Source organism: Anthonomus grandis, chromosome 7 (assembly GCF_022605725.1).
Source record: "Anthonomus grandis grandis chromosome 7, icAntGran1.3, whole genome shotgun sequence".
Classification (NCBI taxonomy): Eukaryota; Metazoa; Arthropoda; class Insecta; order Coleoptera; family Curculionidae; genus Anthonomus; species Anthonomus grandis.
The window spans coordinates 21,322,309-21,345,218 of record NC_065552.1 but is presented as its reverse complement, the minus strand read 5'-3'; the positions used below and the strand labels follow the sequence as shown (position 1 = coordinate 21,345,218).

The 22,910-nt window shown below is 33.6% G+C and overlaps 1 protein-coding gene across 1 annotated transcript in view; it reads left to right on the top strand.

The window, feature by feature from the left end:
• The window catches only part of LOC126738415 (unconventional myosin-XVIIIa), a 563,322-nt gene that overhangs the window by 22,208 nt on the left and 518,204 nt on the right, over positions 1-22,910 (top strand). The window contains exon 2 of the mRNA XM_050443741.1: positions 2,880-3,036. Within this exon, the coding sequence (XP_050299698.1) occupies positions 2,899-3,036 (138 nt within the window). The 5' untranslated portion in view covers positions 2,880-2,898. The remainder of the gene's footprint in view (positions 1-2,879; positions 3,037-22,910) is intronic.

Genomic DNA, 22,910 nt, shown 5'->3' with positions numbered 1-22,910 from the left:
AGAGACCAGACATTTGTAATATGTATTTATAGTAATCAAGTTAAAAATTAAATACTCGAAAAGTGAAACTTCTTCATTGAAATCAACTAAATTTCATTTTATTAAAGACTAAAGATTGACAATACAAAAACATAATAGTAATAAATAAAATCAGATTTTCTTACCAGAAACCTGGAATTGCTTGCTGCAAATCAATTAAAACATTACTCCCAATATTGAAAGAGAACTTTTTCGAAAAAAAGTCATGAATTTAAAATAACATCCTTAAAACAAATAGCAAACTCAACCCACGCTTCCAGCATAAAATGAAAGATAAACTCAAATGGCATGACAATGACAAATGATGATCTATCAGTCAATTTCAATAACTGTCTGTCAGCTGCCTGTCAATTTTGCCAAGCAAGATGGCCGACATACGATTCCGATTTTCACCATACAAGCTTCATACATGTGATTTAAAGGCTAGAATTAGCCTTGTCGTGGAACTATGGGCAGTTTGTTTTGCCTGCAACATCTCTGATGCAAAGATGCCAAAATGCTTATGCAAAAAAACACTTCATATTATTATGAAACTTATTCACTTATTTTGACAGGCACAAAACAATACTACTGTTCCTCTTCTAATAAAATATGAAGCATTTTCTTTCATAAAATATGATAAGTTACTCTATAAAGAAGTTAATATTTAAAGTTAAATGAATGCAGGTAACGTCCCTATATTAGAGAAAAAAGCAAAAACATCGCAATACCGCTTGATCGCATTGTTGATTCCACCGACAGACGAAATCTTTACCAGTGGCGTCGTAAAAATATATTTACATGAGAAATATTTATTAATAATAGATTATGGATTAAATTATTAACAATATTACCGTTTATGAACTCTTTATACGTTTTTTAAGGTACTTCATTAGAGTAAAGATACATATCTAATAAAAGGCATTTTTATGGAAATTGAATATTATATAATTATTATAGATTTCTTAATAAGTTTTTATTATTCTACGTTTATGCTGACAATATCATGATTTTAGGGCGGTATCGGTATTTACTTATGAAAAGATCGACTTGATACACCTTTTTTCTGTGGTGCGGCACAAACGTTACAAGTTTTTACTATCGTAACAGTTCACCAAAAACACTCAAATGCATTTTGCTTTTTCAGCCAAAAACTAAAGAAAAAACAGAACTTTACAAATGTCGAATGTAAACACAAAGCCGTTTGACAAGATGACATCATGTATATATGACATGTCATCTTGCTTGATGAGGAGCTCTTTTCTTACTGCATGCATCTCTTGGGTCTTTGTTAATGACACAAATAATAATGCCAATGATCAGTTTATTCATGTTATTTATCTCCGTTCTATGACTTCCTTCCCTGAAAAAACACATACTAAAAAAAAGAGCCAAGCCAGTGAAGGGAGTTTGTTGAATGATAATATAAGTTTGTTTATATGTTATACCTTTATTTAATAATATAAGAACTAAGCAAACAATAATTCACTGAATTACCTTCATAGCTGCAATCAAGACAGCAAAGAATCAACTCATTTTTAAAATTTTTAAATCCAATTAAAGTAAAACTCTAATATAACTCCTAATAAATTTAACTGTTTTTTTCTGAACATTGCTTTGGATCTGTATAAGTGCAACCGTATTAATCCACTCAACCACATACCTTGCCCTTATTGGGAAAAGATACAAGTTTATGCCAGGATCCATTTGGTCTAAGTGCCAACCTAATTGAAGGAATAAAAAATCGATTAAATCACTTAACCAAGCTTTATAAGCTTTTTAGTGGAGTGTATGTTAAGAACTGCCATTGTTCTCCCTATATTTGAAAATTTCATGATTCTCAAAAATATTCCAGAGATGCATTGCTTGAAACTTTTGTGATATTGTCAACCATATATTTAGGATGCTTATGAGTAGCCTGCCCTCTTATAATAAACATAGATGCTCCCACTTATTTTAAAATATTTAAAAACAATTTCCAAAAATAAAATAAAAAATGCTAACAAAAAACAAACTTTAAATATTTTGAACTTTTTGAGCTATACCTTGCATAGGAACAGTCAGGAATAGGAACTTTTTTCTTAACCCAAATGAGACAAAATATAAAAACTATAAAGCAAACAAATCACTCTTTGAAATAATTATGAGTGAAAAAATAACTCAAATGGCAAAAAAAAACAAGCATGAGCCTTTAAAGTCTACTCTAATAAATCCTGGGCCCAGAAATCAGAGAAGTCTTCTTCACTTAAGCTTAACTCTGTATCATGCAGAGTATATATAGGCTAAGGAGTCACTCTCTGTTTTCCTTAGTTCATCTTTTTGCGATGTAGGTGTAGGGATTTGCTCTGGATCTTGCTCCATTAAATGAGTTGTAGCAACAGGCTCCTCACATGCCGCTATTTTCCCATCTTTACTCGAATTTTTTAAGAGCTTTTGATTATGAGCGATACACATAAGTTTCCATGCCCTCTCTGTGGACATAAAAAATAACAGAGCCTTGTTTCTTATATTAGAAAATTATCCTTCCTATACCGAGTTTTATGCTAAAATCTGAAATGCTTCTTAGGCAATTAGAAAAATTTGAAAATAAAATTGGAACTCAAACACCCTGTATCTCTCAAACTATCAACTTTTATGCTAAGGTATATTTGGATCAATTCACATATTTTGGTCTGTAGTATCTCCAGTTTCGAGATTTCCGAACCTTTCGCAGTCCTATATAGAGCAGGCTGGAGACAAGCCTTCCTAGAGTTTTATTGCAATTTTATTGGAAAGTACTTCGTGTCTGGTAGTAAATTTTGTATATAATATGTATAATTATATATATATCAGTTATATAATGAGGCTTATTTTTATTCCAGAAAACCAACTTTAGTCACAATGTTCAAAAGTTTCATCAAAGGCGTGACATCGGACCGCGACGATAAAGATAAGAGGAAGCGAGACAAAAAGGACCGGAAAGAAAAACAAAAAGTCGACCGGACAACGCTGTCGGCGGAAGAACTTATGCGATTAGAGGTAAGTGGGCCAGTATAAATACCCGCATTTAAATTAGAACCAATTGAGTTCATATTTCATGCATTTGGTTTGTTTTTAGTGTTAATATTTTAGTTTTTTGTATATATCGTCCTCCTAGCTCTGATTTTAAAACTTTTAGTGAATACTTTGAGAAATTGTTAAAGCTTTTATATAAACCTAATATTTGAATATGTTTTTGTGGTGATTTTCATTTTGATTTTATTTTCAGATGTAAATAAGTAGTACATATTGTGGACTCATATGGTCTTAAACTAGTTTTTTCTAAACCTTATAGAACTCAGGGATCATCCTGTCCCTTGATTGATAATATATTCACTAACGCTGCACTGTTTTCAACTGAAACCTTTGAAGTGGCATTTTCTGATCATTGTGCTCAGATACTGAGTTTTGACTTGGGAAACCCAATCAGTCACGATTTAAGCAAATTTTCTATGAGTTCTAGATCCTTTTCTGATGAAAACATGCGCTATTTTAACAACTTGTTGTCCAAAGAACATTGGCTGTCAGTTATTGAGACTCTGGATTTTGAAAGTAAATTTTCTTTCTTCTTTGACACGTTCTCTAGTTTATTTAATATGAGCTTTCCTTATGTCAACAAATCGAAGCCATATCACAGAAAGTCTCATCAGTGGATAACACCATTGATAATTAATGAGGGCAAGCAGTTGAGACTACTTCATACTCAACTAAAGACCGTTCATGACCATGAGTTACTGACATCCTATAGAAGGAGATTGAAGGTACATAGAGAAAATATCGTAAATGCTAAAAAAGCCTATATAATTCAACAAAGTTGCTTACTTCTAACAATATAACTCGAGCCTCATGGGAAATTATTAACGCAATCACGAACTTTTCAAATCGCGGAACAAAGTGTGTTCCTAATTCAGTTACTCATAATGGAAAGAAAGTTACTGGCAACCTCAATATTGCTAATACATTTATTAATTTTTTTGTAGTCAGTGCGAAAGATTACAGATAATTTTCAGGCACCCATGGGAATGAATGTGCCTTTCAACAGTTTATCCCAATCCCTTTTTTTATTCCTTATCACTGAAGGAGAAACACTTGAGATTATAAAATCTTCCTCCAGGAAAAAGTCATCCGGTGTAGACGAGGTACCTTGCTACTTATTGCTAGCATGTGCTGAGCATATTATCTCTCCACTTACCTATCTTCTGAATTTATCATTTCAGTTTGGCTATTTTCCTAAAGAGCTAAAATCAGCTGTTGTCATACCTCTTCATAAAAAGGGGGAGACTTCAGAATTGAGTAACTATAGGCCTATTGCTCTCCTCTCTGTATTCTCAAAGATCTTTGAAAATCTTTTAAAAGCCTTGCATTTTTAGATTCTTTTGCTATACTGTCATGTCATCAGTTTGGATTCAGGTCTGGACTCTACATCAGATGCTATAATATCTCTTTATACAAATATACTGAATAATTTTGAATTGAAATTAAAATCTGTTGGTATCTTTTTTGATCTTACTTAAGCATTTGATACCATTAATCATGCTTTACTATTAAATAAGATCTTTCATTATGGTATAAGGGGTCCGTCTTATAAATGGCTTGAATCATATTTGACAGGTAGAACCCCGGCTGTTAGATTGAGAGTTAGTGGTCAGGTAACTATATCTGATTGGCCAACTGTCACAAACGTCACTGGGGTTCCACAGGGTAGTGTTCTTGGGCCCATTTTATTTTTACTTTTTATTAATGACTTGCCTCTCCTACAGCTACATAACACTTTTTGCCGACGATACATCAGCAGTTGACTCGGGTACTGACTATCAGTCTATCCACTCAAAATGATATTTCTCTAGCTGATATTGCGGGGTGGTGCCAGAAAAATGGTCTTTGTTTGAATAGTTTGAAAACCAATTTCATTGTTTTCACTCCAATTCGAGCTATTCAGGACCGGAGCTTACTCCTTAGCCTCATCCAACAACACTCCACCAAGTTCTTGGGAATTGTAATTGATAGACATCTATCGTGGGATCCTCAGGTGGAATCTGTGTGCAATAGATTATCCCGCAGCAATTATGCCATCTTGCAACTTCGAGACTATGTGGATGCATATACACTTAAAAGCTTTTATTATGCCTCAGTGCATTCCACTCTATCCTATGCCCTATTAGCTTCGGGTAATTCCTCCAGTATTGGGAGAGTGCTAATAAATCAAAAGCGCATTGTACGTACGATGTTTAGACTTTCCTTCAGAGAAACTGGCCGTGGTACTTATAAAAAAGAAAAAATCTTAACTATAAATAACATCTATATCGTGGAGTGCGCATGTCAAGTACATAAAAATCTTTCAAACTACATACTACGAGATCTGGAGGTCTGAATTTTTATAAAACTCGAAATGCAGATAAATTATACATCCCTTTTACCCGGTTGTCCCAGGTACAGGATGGTCCGGAAATTACATCTCTCAAAATGTTTAATCAACTCCCATGTAGAATAAAGAGAGCTCAGACTTTTCCAACTTTTAAGAGGGCTCTTAGGACCATGTTAGCTGACTGTCCTTTTTACTTGTTGACAGAGTTCTTTAACTGTAGATTTATTGACTAAATTAAGTTAAATTTGTTTCCTTTCATATCTTTACATTCAATTATTACATTCAAAAATTATAAAACTGCAATTACAAACATTACTACATACATATACATATACATATTTATTGAAAGTATACTCCTCAAATGAATAGAAGGCATTCATTAAAAATTAGTTTTTTACTTGGCCTTTGAAATGTAATAGGTCAAGAGCCTTAATACCTGTTGGAATACAATTATAAAACTTTGTGGCTAAATACCTGGTTCCGTTTCTGCAAAAAGTTAAAATCTGGCACAAGACCTCTACAGTTTTTAGTTGGATAGTTGTGGAAGTGTTCCTGAGTTTTATAGAGATTTAAGTTTTGATGGACATGCAGCACGCACTGTAGAATGTAAACTGAAGGTAGTGTCAAGATTTTAAGCCTTTTAAATGACTGCCTACAATCTTCACCATAATCCAGTCCAGTCAGGATAGGAATGCATTTTCTCTGCTGCCCAAACACCTTGTCTATATGGCAAGAGTGGCCCTATGATAACATAGCATAAGTTAGATGAGAGTGAAAGTTACTATGGTATGCTATAAGAAGGATTTGAAGGTATGTAATGTTTGCCAAAGTTCTAAATAAAAATAGCTGACCGGACAGTTTTTTTTGAAAGCTTAACCAAATGCTGTTCTCATGTTAATCCCGGATCGAGGTAGACACCAAGAAATTTAGCTTCATTTGAACAATTTGAGAGAACAGGATGCTTAACTGTGGTATGTCTCAAAGTAAATTGAGTTTTTGTGTTAAAGGAAAGACTATTTACCAAAAACCACTGAAGAAGGTTGTTTTTGGAGGTCTGAAAGTCCATCTCATCAATATGTGAAGGATGATAACTTTGGTAGTAAGTTGTGTCGTCAGCAAACAAAACGGTGTTTACTGATTCCCCTCGTAAAAAAGGCCAAGTCATTGATAAAAATTGGAAATAGTACAGGTCCCAAGACAGAACCTTGTGGCACTCCATACTTCAATGGTTTAATATCAGATTCTGATTAAGGTAAACATATTGAACTCTGTTTGACAGGTACGACTCAATCAACCTAACTGCCCCAGGATGAAAATTATAGGCATGAAGTTTTTCAAGAAAAATACTATGTGTTACACAATCGAATGCCTTAGTGAGATCAAAGAAACAGGTTAGGGTATCGAGAAAGTTCTCAAATCCTTTCAAAACACTACTAGTAAGATGTACCATGGCAAGATTTATTGTTCTATTTTTACGGAATACAAACTGAGAAATTGCAAACAAACCATTAGACTCAAAATAGTCATTGATTTGGGTTTTTAAGATGCGTTCATACACTTTAGAATAGGTAGAAGGGGGATTGGGCGGTAATTATTATGATCATCAGCCGAGCCCTTACCTTTAAAGGGAGGAATTACTTTTGCCAGAAAGAAAGGTGCCAGAAAAAATTCAGTGATTTATTAACTTTGTGAAAGGGATGATAATTTAATTTTTTATTGCTTTTATTAATTTTGTATTAATTTCATCACTATCCTTACTGTGGCTGTTTTTTAAATCATTAATGGCATTTATTACTTCTTCAAAACTTGCTATTAATATAAACTATAAACCTAAAGGGGGATATATCAGTATTGGGGATATAATTCAGATAGTCATCACACATTTCATGTGGTTAGTATTACTGATTTTACTTATTTCATTTTCAGCAATGGAGCAAAAATGTTGGTTAAAACTATTTGCATCGAGTGATGAACTTTTTTTGGATAGATTTTGATTTTTATTATTTATTATGCTCCGCATAGCTTGCTGACGATTGTTTGAATTCATAATAAGAGCATCATTATATTGAATTTTGGCATGTTTTATAGCTAGTCTGTATTTCTTTCTATAATCTGAAAATGTTTGCGTAGGCATAAGAATGGGGTCCCTTTTATTCGGTGACACCAAAAATTTTAAACTCTCACGCATATCTCTTAAGTTGTTAAATCAAGAGATCTTTTTATGTGACCCATTTGTGTTAATCAGCTTGGATTTCTCAGAAAAAAAAATCAATAGCGTCCATTATTGAGTTAATAAACAGTTGAAACTTTATGTCTATATCAACGGACATACTATCAATGAAATCAAAGTTGCAATATGAAAGTGTATTGCATAAGGTAGTTAGTCCTGTGTCAGTACTAGGCCTGTAGCAAATTCTAGTTTTAGGGTTAGTGAGAGCTATTTGACAGTTAAACAAAATGCCTTTGTGTATGTGAGACCAACAGCCTCAGATGTAAAGAAGGTACTGTCAATATTGGTGAAAATGTTATCAAGAAATTTGTCATCACGGGTATTGATTTCGATTAAGAGACCTAAAAAAGTTCCAGAATTCTAGAGCTTTAATATCCCTTTCACCAAAGTGGACATTGAAGTCACCCGATATAATAAGAGGTTTTTTGAGAACTTTTTAAAAGCATTTGCTACTACAGAGAAAAACTGATTTAAGTCACCATCTGGAGTACGATACACAGTGACAAGCTGCACACCAAAGCTTTCCAGCGTGCAAGTATGCGTGCAATTTCACAGTACTAGCCAGTGTTCATTTATACATAAACATTCTGCAGAACATTCATTGAGGAGTACTTCCAAATCTAAAAAGGAACGGCGCAAACACTGCATTGTAGTGAATTACATTTAAACTATTACTTTGTACATTAAATTTTTTTGGAAAGGGTCGTCCAAATGAAGACGGTACAGTTATGGCACCTCGGACTACAGCTGTTTTCTTTGGGTCTGGGGGTGTTGCAAATGAAGAAAATGGTTTATTGTTGTTCCCACTGGCCACAAATCTGGGGACATAATGGCATCATTGTTGTGCCCTAGTCACCACACTTAAACAATTAATCTTCTTAAACACCTACTTTAAAAGAACGGTAGAGGGTGTCCTTTTTTGTAATAATTTTTTCACATACAGTCTGATCCAAATTGTGCTTTTTAAGGAAGTTGACGACGTCGACTGCCTTGGTTTTAGGAGCAAAACCCGAGGTGAAAACCCATGATTTGCTGGATGCGGGTGCGACAACTTTTAGGAGGTCATCCCTGTTGGCGCGTTTTTTTAAGGCTTGACCTTTTATTCCTTTTATTATAGGAAAACAATTTAAAGCCTTCGTCTTCACCATCCTCTTTTCCTTTCTTCTGATCTTGCAATACTTCCATTTTGTGGGGTATGTGTGCTTGAGCGTAAGATTTGTTGGGAAACTGTCAGTTTTTTTTTTGATATTTTATTTGTTCCATGCACTTTTTGATGAACTCCCCATTCCAATCACATAAATATTAAAATATTATTAATACACTTTAAGTCACCCAAATAAGAAAAAATTATATCTGATACGAAAACACGGGCCATCGTAATCCATTTACATTTTTCTTCGCTCTCGCGCCCGTACAACCCGTAGTAATTAATAATTCCGTTGCATTTTATATGATGTAAGCCTTCCATTTATAAAGAAACCACTTGGTAACACCACGAAAGTGGGTGGGTCAGGTCCAAAACGACTTCATATAAATATCTTCTGAATGTTTTACAATGTGACGCAACCGCATAGAACGGTCACAGACGCCGCTTGTTCTGGTATGTCTTTTAATGTCGGATATTACCTGGGAATTTTATCACCCATAAGAAAAAACTAAACATTTTTTATATGTGCATTTATTCTGCATTGGAGAGTTTGTTTGTGGTGTGTATAGATTTTTTCATGGGTAGCAGAGCAGATCCATACTAGAAATTCTAGAGTCTACCATAATTTATTACAAGATATCTAAATCCCGACCAGGGCCTCAGTTTTCCTAGTAGGAATCATAAAGCCTTATATAGCCCTGGGCAGAGGTGAATACTTCAATAAATACACTTGTATGTTTACAACAACTATGTTTTAATGTAATATCTTTAATAAATTACATTAAAACATAATATGCTTCCGGGCTATTGCGGCTTTAGATCAAAGAAAATAGATTATAATTGAATGCATCTATATACGACAAAGTTTAGACCGCTGTCTCTATAGCTCTGAAGACGCTCATCTGTCCAAAGACTCTTTCTCTATGATAGGAATAAACAGTTCGTCATAGCAGTTGTTGCATGTTTCTTCTTATATCTACGCGCACCCCAAGAAATGCCACTTCGTTAACACGGTTTAGCGAAAGTGTGTATCTTAGTGTAAAATCTATACTCTGCCCTTCTGGGTTCTTGATATTCTCCCAAAGCTAAAGTTTCTCCAGTCAGGTAAATTTTTAACCTAGAATCAGGTTTTTTACTTAAAATTAATCTACAGAGTGTTCTTGATGAAGCTTTAAAAGAATTACAAAAATATCTTAAATATGTTGGAAGTAATGGGGAGAAATGTCTAAAAAAACTTTAAACTAAGAAGTTTAAAGTTTCAAATTTGTTCAAAAGTTAGATCCTCAAATCTAATGAGCATTGGGACAAACAAAACTGACTTTATCTCGGAAAGTATTTGACCCATAAAAGTGGTTCATATACCAAATTATTCATCAGAGAACGCATTTTATTTAAGGAAAAACCTCCATTTTACTACCTCAAATGGTTTCTAAGTAATTCTTAAAAAAAATTAAAATTTACGAAACGAATTAACCCGAAACCGAAATTGCTCTAGAAAAGCCATTTTTTGACCTAGAATCAGATTTTCACCTGGAATTGATCTACACAGAGTCCTCTATGATACTAAAAATTACAAAATATCTTCAATATAAAAATTCTGATGAGAAGTGGGCAAAAGTGACTCTAGCGCAGAAAGTATTTGACTTTCCAAAAATGGTTCATATTTATATCAAATTATTCCTTTCCTATCAGAAAAATAATTTTCTTTGAGCAGAAACTCTATTTAAGTACTTCAAAAAGTTTTCAAATAATCCTTAAAATGTTTTTTTTAAAAGAATGATCCGAAATATTAAAATTGCTCTAAGACAGCCATTTTTAAACCTAGAATCAGATTTTTTACTTAGAATTGACCTACACAATGTCCTCTAAGATACTTGAAAGAACTACGAAAATATCTTAAATAGCTTGGAATCTATAGGACACAATTTTTGATAATAGTTAAAATTAATAAGAGTTTCATAAGAAACATTCAAATAATTTTCTCTCAGTAATTTAAAGTTACAGTTTTGCGTTATTAATGCTTTACGTTCTTTATCATTTATTAGGTATATTGTACGTTCTATACCGTTAGAGTCATTTTCTATTTAATTTCTCGCACTTCATAGTTTATTTCTTGATAGTATTTGGGTAGTATTTAATCGAACATCAGTTTTTATACTTTTTAGCACGTTTAAAAACTGGGTGGAGCAACAAAAATACTTATTGAGCATTTAATCTTTAGCATCTAATAAAGTTAATATTGTCAACTGTTTTATACTAATCTGGATAGCTATTTAAATAATAAAGCTTCTAAAAACTGTTTGAACTTCATACTTTATAATATCACAAAAGGTAGTGAGCATAAAATAAAACAAAAATAGGCATCACAAATATACTTTATTGTCTTCTATTTATAAAACAAAAAGAACAAAAAATGCCATTTTAAAACAGCATTTGAACCACAAAACAAAAAAGAGTGAACATTAAACAAATTATTAATAAGACTTCAATAAATTAAAAACATCACTGAATTACCAAAGCAGGTTTGGATTTTGATGGACGTCCACGCTTTCTTTTTTGTCCAATATGGATATTTTTTGCCTCTACAGGCGGAACTGTATGTTTTAATCTAATCGCTGGGCCCAGAAGATGTTTGCACATATAAATCTTAAAAAACTGTGGACAATTGCAGCTACCATTCATCCAGTCATCTTTTTCTTTGGGAATTGTTACTCTCCAAGTGGAAAAAAAATTCTTTGAATTCATCAAAAGTTTCCCAAGGTTTTTCAGCCTGAACATCCAATACTTCCTGGTACAATATAGACATTGTTCTTCGTGTCAGCATCTAACACCTTTATCTTTTTGTCTAATTTTGCCCATTGATATGCTTTTGTCCAATCAGGAAGTTTAATAAGCGGAGTAATTGAAAAGGACTCCTCTGTAGTTTTGCAGGACCATTCGTTAACCATCTCCGATGCGATAACCAGAAAACGAGACAAAGGAAATCTTTCGCGTAATGTATTGCTATCTTTTATGGTTCTATTAAACGATTCCAGTGCGTTGTTTGTGGCCGGTGATCCTGGGGCAGCACCTAAGTACCAATTGCGATTTGAGTTAACCACTCTTCTTTGAAGTATTTAATAAAATTAGTTTGGGTTTTCCATTTCCTTATAAAAAGCTGTGATGCGCTAGTAAAATGTTCAGGAGAAGTAACGGACTGTAAAGCATCAATGTCTTGTAATATATTCTTTCGGGCGTTTTTGTCTGAGCAAGTTTGTTCAACCCTGGTTTGCATTTTTGTTTTTGCATGTGCCCAACACATTCTCACAATGGGTTCAGGACCAAAGACTTCTGTAAAAGCATTTTGGATGCTCTTTGCGGCATCACAAACTAATACCGACGGTTGTAGAGAATGTCCGTATACAAACAAAACCTGTTCTTTTAAACTATTAAATAACATGGTAAAATCTTTAAGCTCGTTTGTCGAAACTGCTAGACATATCGGATGAAATTTTCTATGTTTATCTGTAGTTCCTACAGCTAATACCGGGAACCCTTGCCAAATCAACTTGTATGTCGCATCAGCATGGATAATATTTGCATGACGTTCTGCTAACCCCAGTAAATGTTTTGTAGACAATGCAAAGCGAAAGGGCATTGGTTCGTCCTCGAATATATAATAAGAAAGTACAAACACTTGGTGTATGTCCTCGGGAACTGCTCTATGATTTAATATCCATCGCTCCAGTTCTCCTAGACTTATAGTTGAGGAACTGTATTTAACACGTCTACGACTTGATAGATAATTGTTCAATTGTTTCATTGATGGTAATTTTACTCCCTCCATCTTACTAAGACTTTTTAAAATAACTTTAGGCTTCAAATGTAAATCAAATAGTTTGTTTATTTCTGTCGTAACTTCCTGACTTATTCCGTAATCAGAACGAATTCCAATCGACTCGTGGTTATGGGCAGCGTCTACACGATAGAGCAACACAGCATTTGATGTAGCTTCAAACAGTAAATAAATTTGTGCCGCATACTGAGGGCCACGACGTTTTACTTTGTTACAGCGATAAAACCTTTTCTTTCCTTCTTCAGTCATATATGTGTTATTAAAATAGACCAAGTATTTTCTGCACGAACAACTTCCTCCGCTTCTTTAACACATGCAAATTTTCTTACAAAGAGCCACTGCTTACTCTCGCCACGCTTTTTTTTGGTTTCTAATTCTTCAATCTCCGAATCACTGTCCGAACGATATGAAGGAATTTCTATTTCATTCTCCATTTGAATATTGTCATCAGAACTATTCCTGGGTAAAACAGTATCGAGTTCCGTGATTATTTAATGTTTAAAACGAATAAAACACACGTTGCCGGATTTTTTTGTAATTCATTAACGAAAGCTGTTGCCGAATGCAAAAGAAAAACGTTTAAGAAAAAAAATTGATGATTATATAATATTTTAGTTGAAATGAATTTGAAAATTAGATGCTCATTTAGATTTTTTGCAAGCTTTGTGTATTTTTTGGTGCCTGCTTTTGTTGGCAGATTAAAAATATAATGATGCCTTAAGTTTGTTCACCGATAAATTTATTTCATATACAGAGATAAAAAAATTGCCATGTTAGTTAAAATAGTTACCGCATTTTGTTGTACATCCATAATATTTGATGCTCATTTAAAAATTTCCCATAGTATTTTAGGTGCTCCATACCTTTTTCTCTCAGTCTCTTTAAGACCCAGATTATGGTAGATGCTATCATTTGGAATAAAAACACCAGTGGACATTACAAGATTTTAATAAAGTTTACTCTGGAAAAGCATTAGAGTTTTAAGTTGATTTCGATCATTCTTTTGAAGTAGGAAAAATCATTGCTGGGATTTCCAGGACTCTGTCTTGGAGCTTTTATTCTCTCACATATTATGTCTGACAATGTTCTTCTTACCAATCTGGATGGGTTCAGGTTATATGTGTAAAGTAAAAAAGTCGATACATTCCGTAAGTCAATTCGATTCGTTAACATTACAAAACGTTCTCATGCTGCCATCTGATTTTAATTTCGGTCGTTTAACCTTTACAGTAAGGATGAGTCAATTCAGGTATTTTGCATGTAACTAAGTGAAACGAGGTTTGTATGGGAATTTTGTATTTATGAGTCGCCATAGAAAAATTGTATGAATGTACGTTCTTACAACTACTATATCTTTCTCATTTCCGGCAATTACTTGTAGTATTTCGTGAATGAATTAAAATGAGTAATTTGGAATAAATTCCTGCACAAGTAATCGACCACGCAATCAACAAATCAATAACTAATTAATATTATTTCCTACATTACATAAAGTTAATATTGATATTTTTACAACTCGGTAATGGCTGTAAAATGCGTATAAACCCTGAATTTAAAATGCTAATTATTGCACAATGGAAAGTGCACTTGTTCAGTTATTTGCTTGTTATGGGATTGGCGCTTAATCGTTTTTATTTAAGGCTGCTTAAGGTTGGATATGAGACACAACTTAGGTCTATTTCTAAATGTGCATAAAACAGAAGCAAAATCCTAGCTATGTATACAGGGTGTCAATTTAAAAACTATCCAACCGTAATGTCTCTCTGGCAGTTAAAAATAAGTAAAATTGGAAAGAAATGTCAGTTTTATTTGTAAGCGGGACACTTTAAATAAATATTTTTTGCTTTTTTTTATTTCAATTCCTTAGAAGGGAATGAAATGTATGATGTATAACGTCACTCTTAGAATCTCAAATGGGAATGGAGGTCAAAAGGCCCATCGTTTTAAAGGGCGTTTTGGCTTTCAGGTTAATGTTTACACAAAAGCGATTGCATTGGGTCTCCTTGAACAAAATGACAGGAAGAAAATTTAGTTTAACGAATTGATTTTCTATTTATTGATTATTTTACTTTGACAAAAATATCTTTATTTGCGGAAGGGAAATTTCAAAACGTTGTTAGATGTCCCCAAAGAAAGAAGTGATCCTGTGATCTTGGAGGCTGTTTAATAGGTTCCATTCTACCGATCTATCTATCCGCAAAGCTCTCGTACAACCACTGTCAAACCGGACGAAAATAATGAGGTGGACAACCGTCCTACTGGAATGTTACCAAATCATCCTGTAAAACTGAATTACCCTCTGTATTAATTTGAGTTTCTAGCTAATGGGTGATAAGAGGATTAATACTATTAATATTATTTTCAATCATGTTTCGATAGAGATCACCTCAAGTCTCCTTCAATAAGAGTAAATGCAATAGCATTCGGTAAACACTAATCTGAAAACCAAAATCTCAATGCAGGCAAGTTTAGTTATTACTGCATTTTTGAAATGCGGTTATTCAAAAACTCCAAGGTTATACAAACAGCAAGGATACCACTGAAAAAAGAATTGAATGCTTTTCTAATCGATAATTTATTTATTTAGCTTGAGCTATAAAGGTAATACATAATATAGATAATATAATACATATTTAAAAAAAAAACTTAAATTAATAAAAATAAAAAAATGCAAATAAATTAGAAAAATTGTGTGCTTGTACAAATTGGCATACATATACAAAAACACAAAAACTCTCACATACAGAACAGGTTTAAATAAAATTTAAGCCTAAAATAAAATAACAAAATACGAGTTAAAATTGTAAAACAAAAATAAAATAAATACACAAGGCAAAACGAATGATGAAACAAAGTATGTACAAATAAAACTTAAAAATAACTAAAAAATGCTGTTTAAAAATTTATAAATAAACTGAAACAACTAAAACTAAGAATAAAATGATAACATGTATAAAAATAAAAATAAAATAAGACATTCACACACTAATAAATTTTCTCAATAGCCTCTTAAACTGGTTTAAATTATCACAGATTTTGATTTCAGTTGGCAACTTATTAAATTCAATAATTATTAATCCAAGTAACAATTAATCCAAGTCCCTTGCTGAGTACAGAATTTAACATCTGACTAGTATTGCATCTATCAAGGACAAAGTCTGTATTATTTCTGTTGCAGTAATTGTGGACGTCTCCGAACGCTCCTATTTTATCACAGATATATGTGGGTAGTAGACGTTGTTTTAATTTAAAAATAAATACATCACACTAAACATAATCCTTTGCCTGACAGACATCATACCTAGCACACTTAACATAACAATAACAGGAGTGTATCGATTGCATTTTAGGATTAGTCTCATTGCTCTATTTTGAATTACTTCAAACTGTTTCACCTTATATTCAGGTAGGTTGAACAATAATGTAGAGCAAAACTGTAAATGGGGAACAGCAACGGCATTATATAGCAGGAGCTTTGGATGCATTGATAAGCAACCCAACCCAACCCAACTTTGTTGGAAAATTTTCTCATGGCGGAAACCACACTGTGCGATAAAATTCAAATTTGCATCCACAATTATTGTACCCATATACTTTATTTCTTTTTTATAAAAAATACTCTCCCCACCTACACTGATGTTCACATTGTCAATATTTATTTGATTATTTTTCGATTTTTTGTAAAAAAGCAAAATTTAGATTTACTTGTATTTAAACATAATTTTGTTGATACAAAGCCAGCTGAAAATTTTGGTTAAGTTACTATTTATATCAGTTACCATCTGATCAATATTGTTTCCTATTATATAAATCATTCTGTCATCTGCACAAACACAGTTTTACATTTTTGTATAACTTTTACCATATCATTTATATATAATTCCCATACTTCACACGTTGGACTCTATTACGCAAATAAGATTCAAACCAGTTTAAGACATCACCTCTAATTCCCAATTGGTTTAATTTATATAGTAGAATTTCTCTGTCTATCGTTATCACATATATTAACGACAACAGACTCACATGAGTGACACTCACGAAAACCGGACTGATTTTCAATAATTATCGAGTTTTCGTTACAGTAATTTAGGAGGTGCTCTTTTACACATACCTCAAGGAGCTTTTCATAGACAGGTACCGTATTAATTGGTCGGAACTCACTGTGGTTGATGATATTTGGTACTTTGGGAACAGCAAAAACAGTAGACAGTTTCCATGATTCCGGAAAGACTCAATTTTTTAGAGAAGTGTTGATAACATCCAAGACACGATCACCGACAGCACAAGATACATCACGCAAGACTTGGTTAGATATGCCATTTCCTCCACGTCCAACATTTTTAAACTTTTAAAGAATTTCTTTAATTTTTTTCATTGATACCTGACCAAACTTGGAAAATAGTTTACTAGGTTCAGGGGCTCTGGTACCATTATTTATTACATTTAGTGACTGTGGGATGTTGGTGAAAATAATGTGTATACGTTCTATAAGAATTATATAGAAATTGATTTGATTGGTCAAAATATGCTTTTTACCTGGTAGTAGAGCTTTAAGATTTTTCCATAGTTCTTTAGGATTGTTTTTGTTTTCGTCTATGCATTCTGCATAAAATTTTTCCTTCTCTGCTTTAATTTTAATTCTAAACTGTCTACAATAATATTTCTTTTAGTTTTATACTTTTTCCACCCTCATTTCTATCTAAAACGGCCCTTTTATATAAAGTAGTTTTTTTATAAAGTATAAAGTAACTTTTATATAAAGTATCTCTTTCTCGCATAATTTGTTTAAGGTCAGACGTTATCCATTTTTTATCCACATATTTTTGATTCTGGATAATCTGAACCTTAGGGCACATTTGGTCTACAATAATCTCAATATCAGTGATCAATGACTCAGCTAGTAAATTTATGTCGGAGCTATTCTTGTTCCAATCAATAGCAAGAAATTTTTCTTGTAGTAGATGCGAGTCGTAGTTTTTAAACGATCTTTGATAGTTAAGGTTCTGATAGTTTGCGTATTTTCCTGATTAAGAGATATATAATACTTTACGCCACACTCAGAAAACTCCAAAGACAATAACAAGACAAAACATTTTTAATTTTATAACGTACATCAGATCTTACCAATGCCATCACTTCCCCTGTTCTACTGTTGTTACTAATAAATTGTTCCATTCTGTACCCATCAATGTCCAGCTCACAAGTTTCAATTTCAGTTGTAACGTGGGTCTCACTCAAAAGCAGGATCTTAGGTTTCCAGTCATTGACTAATAGGGTAATGTTAAGTACAATATTTGAATTTAATTGCTACTTTATGTCTTTATTTCTCTGAACATCTTCAATTTTTTTATATGACTCGCATTTATTAACATCCCAAGAGACATGGTTAATATTTAAACTAAGACCATAATTTTCATTGGACAACACACAATTAGCACATTCGACAATATTTACGTTACATTCCTTGACATCATGATTACCGCAACACCTAGCACACACTTTATTTTCTTTACAATCCTCAATATTACCGTAGCGACAATAGCGAAATCGATTTACCACTTGGTGCCTATTCACATTTAAGATTTTAAGGCTAACATCTATCTCTCCTAGGGAGTTGAAATACGAAGGCTAAAAATTGACGTTTTTTTTTCGGTTTTTCAAATTCTTAACTGCAAGAAAGATACCAAGAGTGGGAAATTGTCCAATTCACACCCAACATAAGCCGCAAGAATAATTTCATATTTCTGCGCAGATTATCTTTCAATTCTTATTAGCTTGTTGTCCAATTCCCACAATTATCAGCTTAAAACAAAAGGCCAACAATGGGTATATTGGTTGGTGACATCAGTTATTCAATTATTTGACATTTAATCTTGATTCTTTTCCAAAAATAAAATCACAAATCAAAGGATGTTCTCCCGATAAAATTTACTTTTTGCAAATATTAAATAATAGTGTCAAAAGCGCGAGAGAGGTCAAAAAAAGATTGTTGCAAGCCTCAGATATGATCCAACTCTTGTGGAATAAGATGCACCAATACATTTGAAGCGGACTCAGTCGATCTTCTTAGGGACAGAGGGCAACCAGGAGGGCTGTTGTGCATATGAGTTCCCTGATGTAATCGTCTGTCCCCCTATGAAGGTCCTTTCCTAGAAGGAGTTTAGAGCAAACCATAAAATATGGAAGTGAAGAGGACTACAAGATTACCTGTTTTCTTCCTTCTGTCAGATCTTTCCGGTGTTCCGAAATGCCTAGATGGTGCCTTAATTGCTATATATTTCACTTAGCCTCATGACAGGTCTATCTAAGAGATTTTTGAGTGACAGTGAATTGACAGTCTCTGGATCAAGCTCCTGACAAGGCATCCCGATAGGAAAACAACCCGATACTGCCCTAATGTCTATAAACTAATTACATCTTGCATTACAGAACGTATTTACAGACATTTTGACCAAAATATCATCATAGCGACTCAACAGACCGGATGTACCACAGGTGCAATAGGGTGTAAAGAACAACTAACTATCGACTCCGTAGTTTGCAATCAGGAATTTAACAACAAGAGAAACCTTTTCACAGCATACATTGACTACTGAATCTTTTGATGCAGTTCCACATAAATGGCTTATTAATATACTTAAATTGTACAAAATAGATAACCACATAATTTCCTTTTTAGAATTCACTATGGCATCCTGGCGAACATCAATAAAACTTCAGGTGCCTAACGGTAACTGCATTGGAACTAATACAATTCCTATTTGTAGGAATTATAATATCCAGGGAGATTTCTTACGTCCACTTTGGTTCTGCCTGCCATGAACCCACTCTCTAGTCAACTCAATTTAACTAGGTATGGATTTGGCCTAAAAAAGGATAATAGAGAACTAACAAGAGTAAACCATCTACTTTATATGGATGACTTGAAAAATTCTTGCGGCAACACGAAATCAAATAGATCAAATGCTTAAAATAGGGGAAAATATTATTAAGGGTGAACTACCACCAGGTGTGTTTCAAACAGAAAATGATAAGATAGTTAATGCTATGGACGAAGAAAAATCCTACAAATATCTAGTTATGAAGCAGGCACAAAGAATAGACCATAGAACTATAAAGAAGGAAATGACTACTAAGTTCATTACAAAAATGAGACAACTTCTTAAAACAAGTCTAAATAGCAGAAACTTATATAAAGCTATTAATACATATGGAGTCAGTTTACTAACTTACTCTTTTAGTATTATAGTATGGACTAAAATGGACATTAAAAACTTGCAAAGAAAGGCTAGAACACTCCTAACGAGAGCCAATAAGCATCATCCGCGCAGTGCCGTAGAACAAACCACGCTACCTCGACATATGGGAGGAAGAGGAATGGCCGACATAGAGAAGCAGCTGACTCAGCAAATTAGTAACTTGCGTTCCTTTTTCTTAAGAAAGGCTGAAACATCACACATTTATCCTGCCGTATGTGAAGCAGACGACTCAACACCACTTAAACTACAGGAGCTTGAGCTCCCCATACATCATAGCACCGAGCAAGAAAAAATGCAAGCTTGGATGAGAAAACCGCTACATAGAAGGCATGTTCACGAGGTTCAGCAAGAGTATGTCGACATAGCGGCGTCGAACTACTGGTTGACTTCGGGGCAGCTTTTTCCCGAAACTGAAGGGTTTCTTGTGGCTATCCAAGATCATGTAATACTAACACGAAATTATTTAAAGTTTGTCGTAGGTGACCCGACGGTACAAAGTGACAGATGTAGGTATGGATGTGAGACAACGGAGTCTATTTAGCATGTCACGGATGGATGTCAAACTTTTGCACCAACGGAATATAAAGAACGACATGATCTAGTTGCAAAGACTCTGCATCAAGAGCTCGCAGAAAAACTAAACCTCTTATCGGCAGCCAAGGTACCATATTATAATTATAAGCCGGAACCAGTCCTTGAAAATGAGCATCACAAATTGTATTAGGATCGCACTGTACTTACAGACCCACGAGTAAGTAACAATAGGCCTGACCTAATTCAAATCGATACAATTTTTAGGAAGACAACCCTTATTGATGTAGCTATTCTCAATAATAACAACCTAAGAGCAAAACATAATGAAAAGATTGTTAAGTACAGGGATCTAGAACACCAGATACGAGGACAATGGGAAATGAGAGAAGTGCAGACAGTTCCAATTATTGTGTCAACAATAGGAGTAATACCAAAGAACCTAATCGAAAACATGAAACTACTGGAAAGCATCTATTAGCTAATGCAGTAGTCGACGCCCTTCCCCGGAGAGGAGTGCGTTTGGCATGAAATCTGATAATAATAATATACTCATAATAATAACAATAATAATAATAATAATAATAATAATAATAATAATAATAATAATAATAATTTTCAGGCAATCTGCAGCAGCAAAGGCTAAATACTGTATAGATTATTATACTAAAAACGTATTAATTATTGATTTACAAATTTATTTGCCTCTTATCACCCAGTAGAAAAAACCAAATAAACTGCATCCTCTGTTAAACTATCAGGGACCACAATATTCCCAAGGACCATTCCTAATAATTAAGTTCTCACCATAAATAACCCTCCCTTAGCCCCTAAACAAAACAGCCGATTTCAATTCCCGCAAAGTAAACCTCACCCTAGGACCTTGATAGTATTTCCCTTCCCTATTATGGGTCCTCTGGGATTGAATACTAATTTCTTATATCTATGAATCAAACATAAGGGAAGGAGTGAGGCAAGCACTTGTGACACAGGGTGAAACAATAAATAAAGATTTGGTTAGTCAGCACCATGGATTTGGGGGGTAAACATTTTTGCACATTCGATAAATTGGCACGAATGTCTCATAGCAGATGAGGCATAACTGCGCTTTGATTAGAAAAGCTATCCGAAGGTCCTAAACCCTTATTCTATCTTTTTTTTTAAATACAAACTCAAATGTTGGTAAGTTCCCCAGTGCCGCGACTTTATGATCAAACGAGACAAAAATCATAACATTTGTTTCACAGTATCGACTTTAATAAAGCAAAAGCTCCTTCATAACTAAAGCTATTAGTTATATGTCAGTATAAAATACTAAGCATCAAACAATTTTTTTTTTGTTGAAATCCTGTAGAATATTGTATTATGAAAACTGCCTTTAATCTTGAGAGATTAAATAGTTTGTATATTACTTTGCGCGAAAACATCTTTAATATTAACACACAATATTACGTAACGCTTTATCGAAAAAAAAAATATATACAGCGCCATACAATTTGCCATAGAAACCTTTTTTCTCATTTGGTTCGCTTCGCACTTAGCGCATACAGGCACTACAACATAGAAACCTTACATGTATTAAAATTATAGACACAAAATATAATTTTATTGTGGAGTTCTAGTTGTTTATTAGGTGTAATGTATCTACTATAAATAGTTTTTTTAATTAGTTTTTAATTTAATATCATCGGTATTATGCTTATTTTTTTTTAACAATAAAGTAGCGGATCAATTCAATAAAAAATTAAATGGACCGTTTTTAAAAAAAATGCCCGAACCCGTCGATTTTAATATTTGGTTTAGGGTTTTTCTACGTGGAAATTAAATGTACAGGGAGACCCAAGAAAAAGATGACGTCATCAATATGTTTTTTATACTTATTACTTAATACAAATTATATGTTCGAATTGAGTACCGTTAACAACCTGACCATAACCAAGGCGATTTAAAATTCTTTTTGAACGTTGTCAATGACATCTAGAGTAATATTTCCTAATTTCCTGGCGTATTTTTTTTTTAAACCTTCGAACCTCACTGGTTTAGTGACATACACTTTACTTTTTAAGTATTAAAAAAGTAATTGAGGGGAGTTAAATCTGGCGATCTGGATGGCCATTCAATGAACCCTCGTCTTGAAAGAACTCGTGCATTATCTCAAAGGGACCTACGTAAGTAGAGAAAAAATAAAAACTCTCTCTCAGGTCTCGGTCGCAAAATAATTACTCGACTTATTTTGAGACCGAGACTTTTATTTTTTCTCAACCCTCGTCTTGATTGGAACAATTGGAAAAACTTCATCTATATAGATAATGGCGAACGGGTAAAGCATAGTGTGCTAGGGCTCCATCTTGCTGAAAAAAAAAGATCACGTTGGTGCATGTCGGGTTCTTCCAAATCCGGATACAAAGTTATCACAGCGTGGATAAGATCATTTTGGAGAAAGTCCAAATACCTCTCACCAGTGAGAGTGTCATCAAAAAAGTAAGGTCCTAAAACTCTTCCTT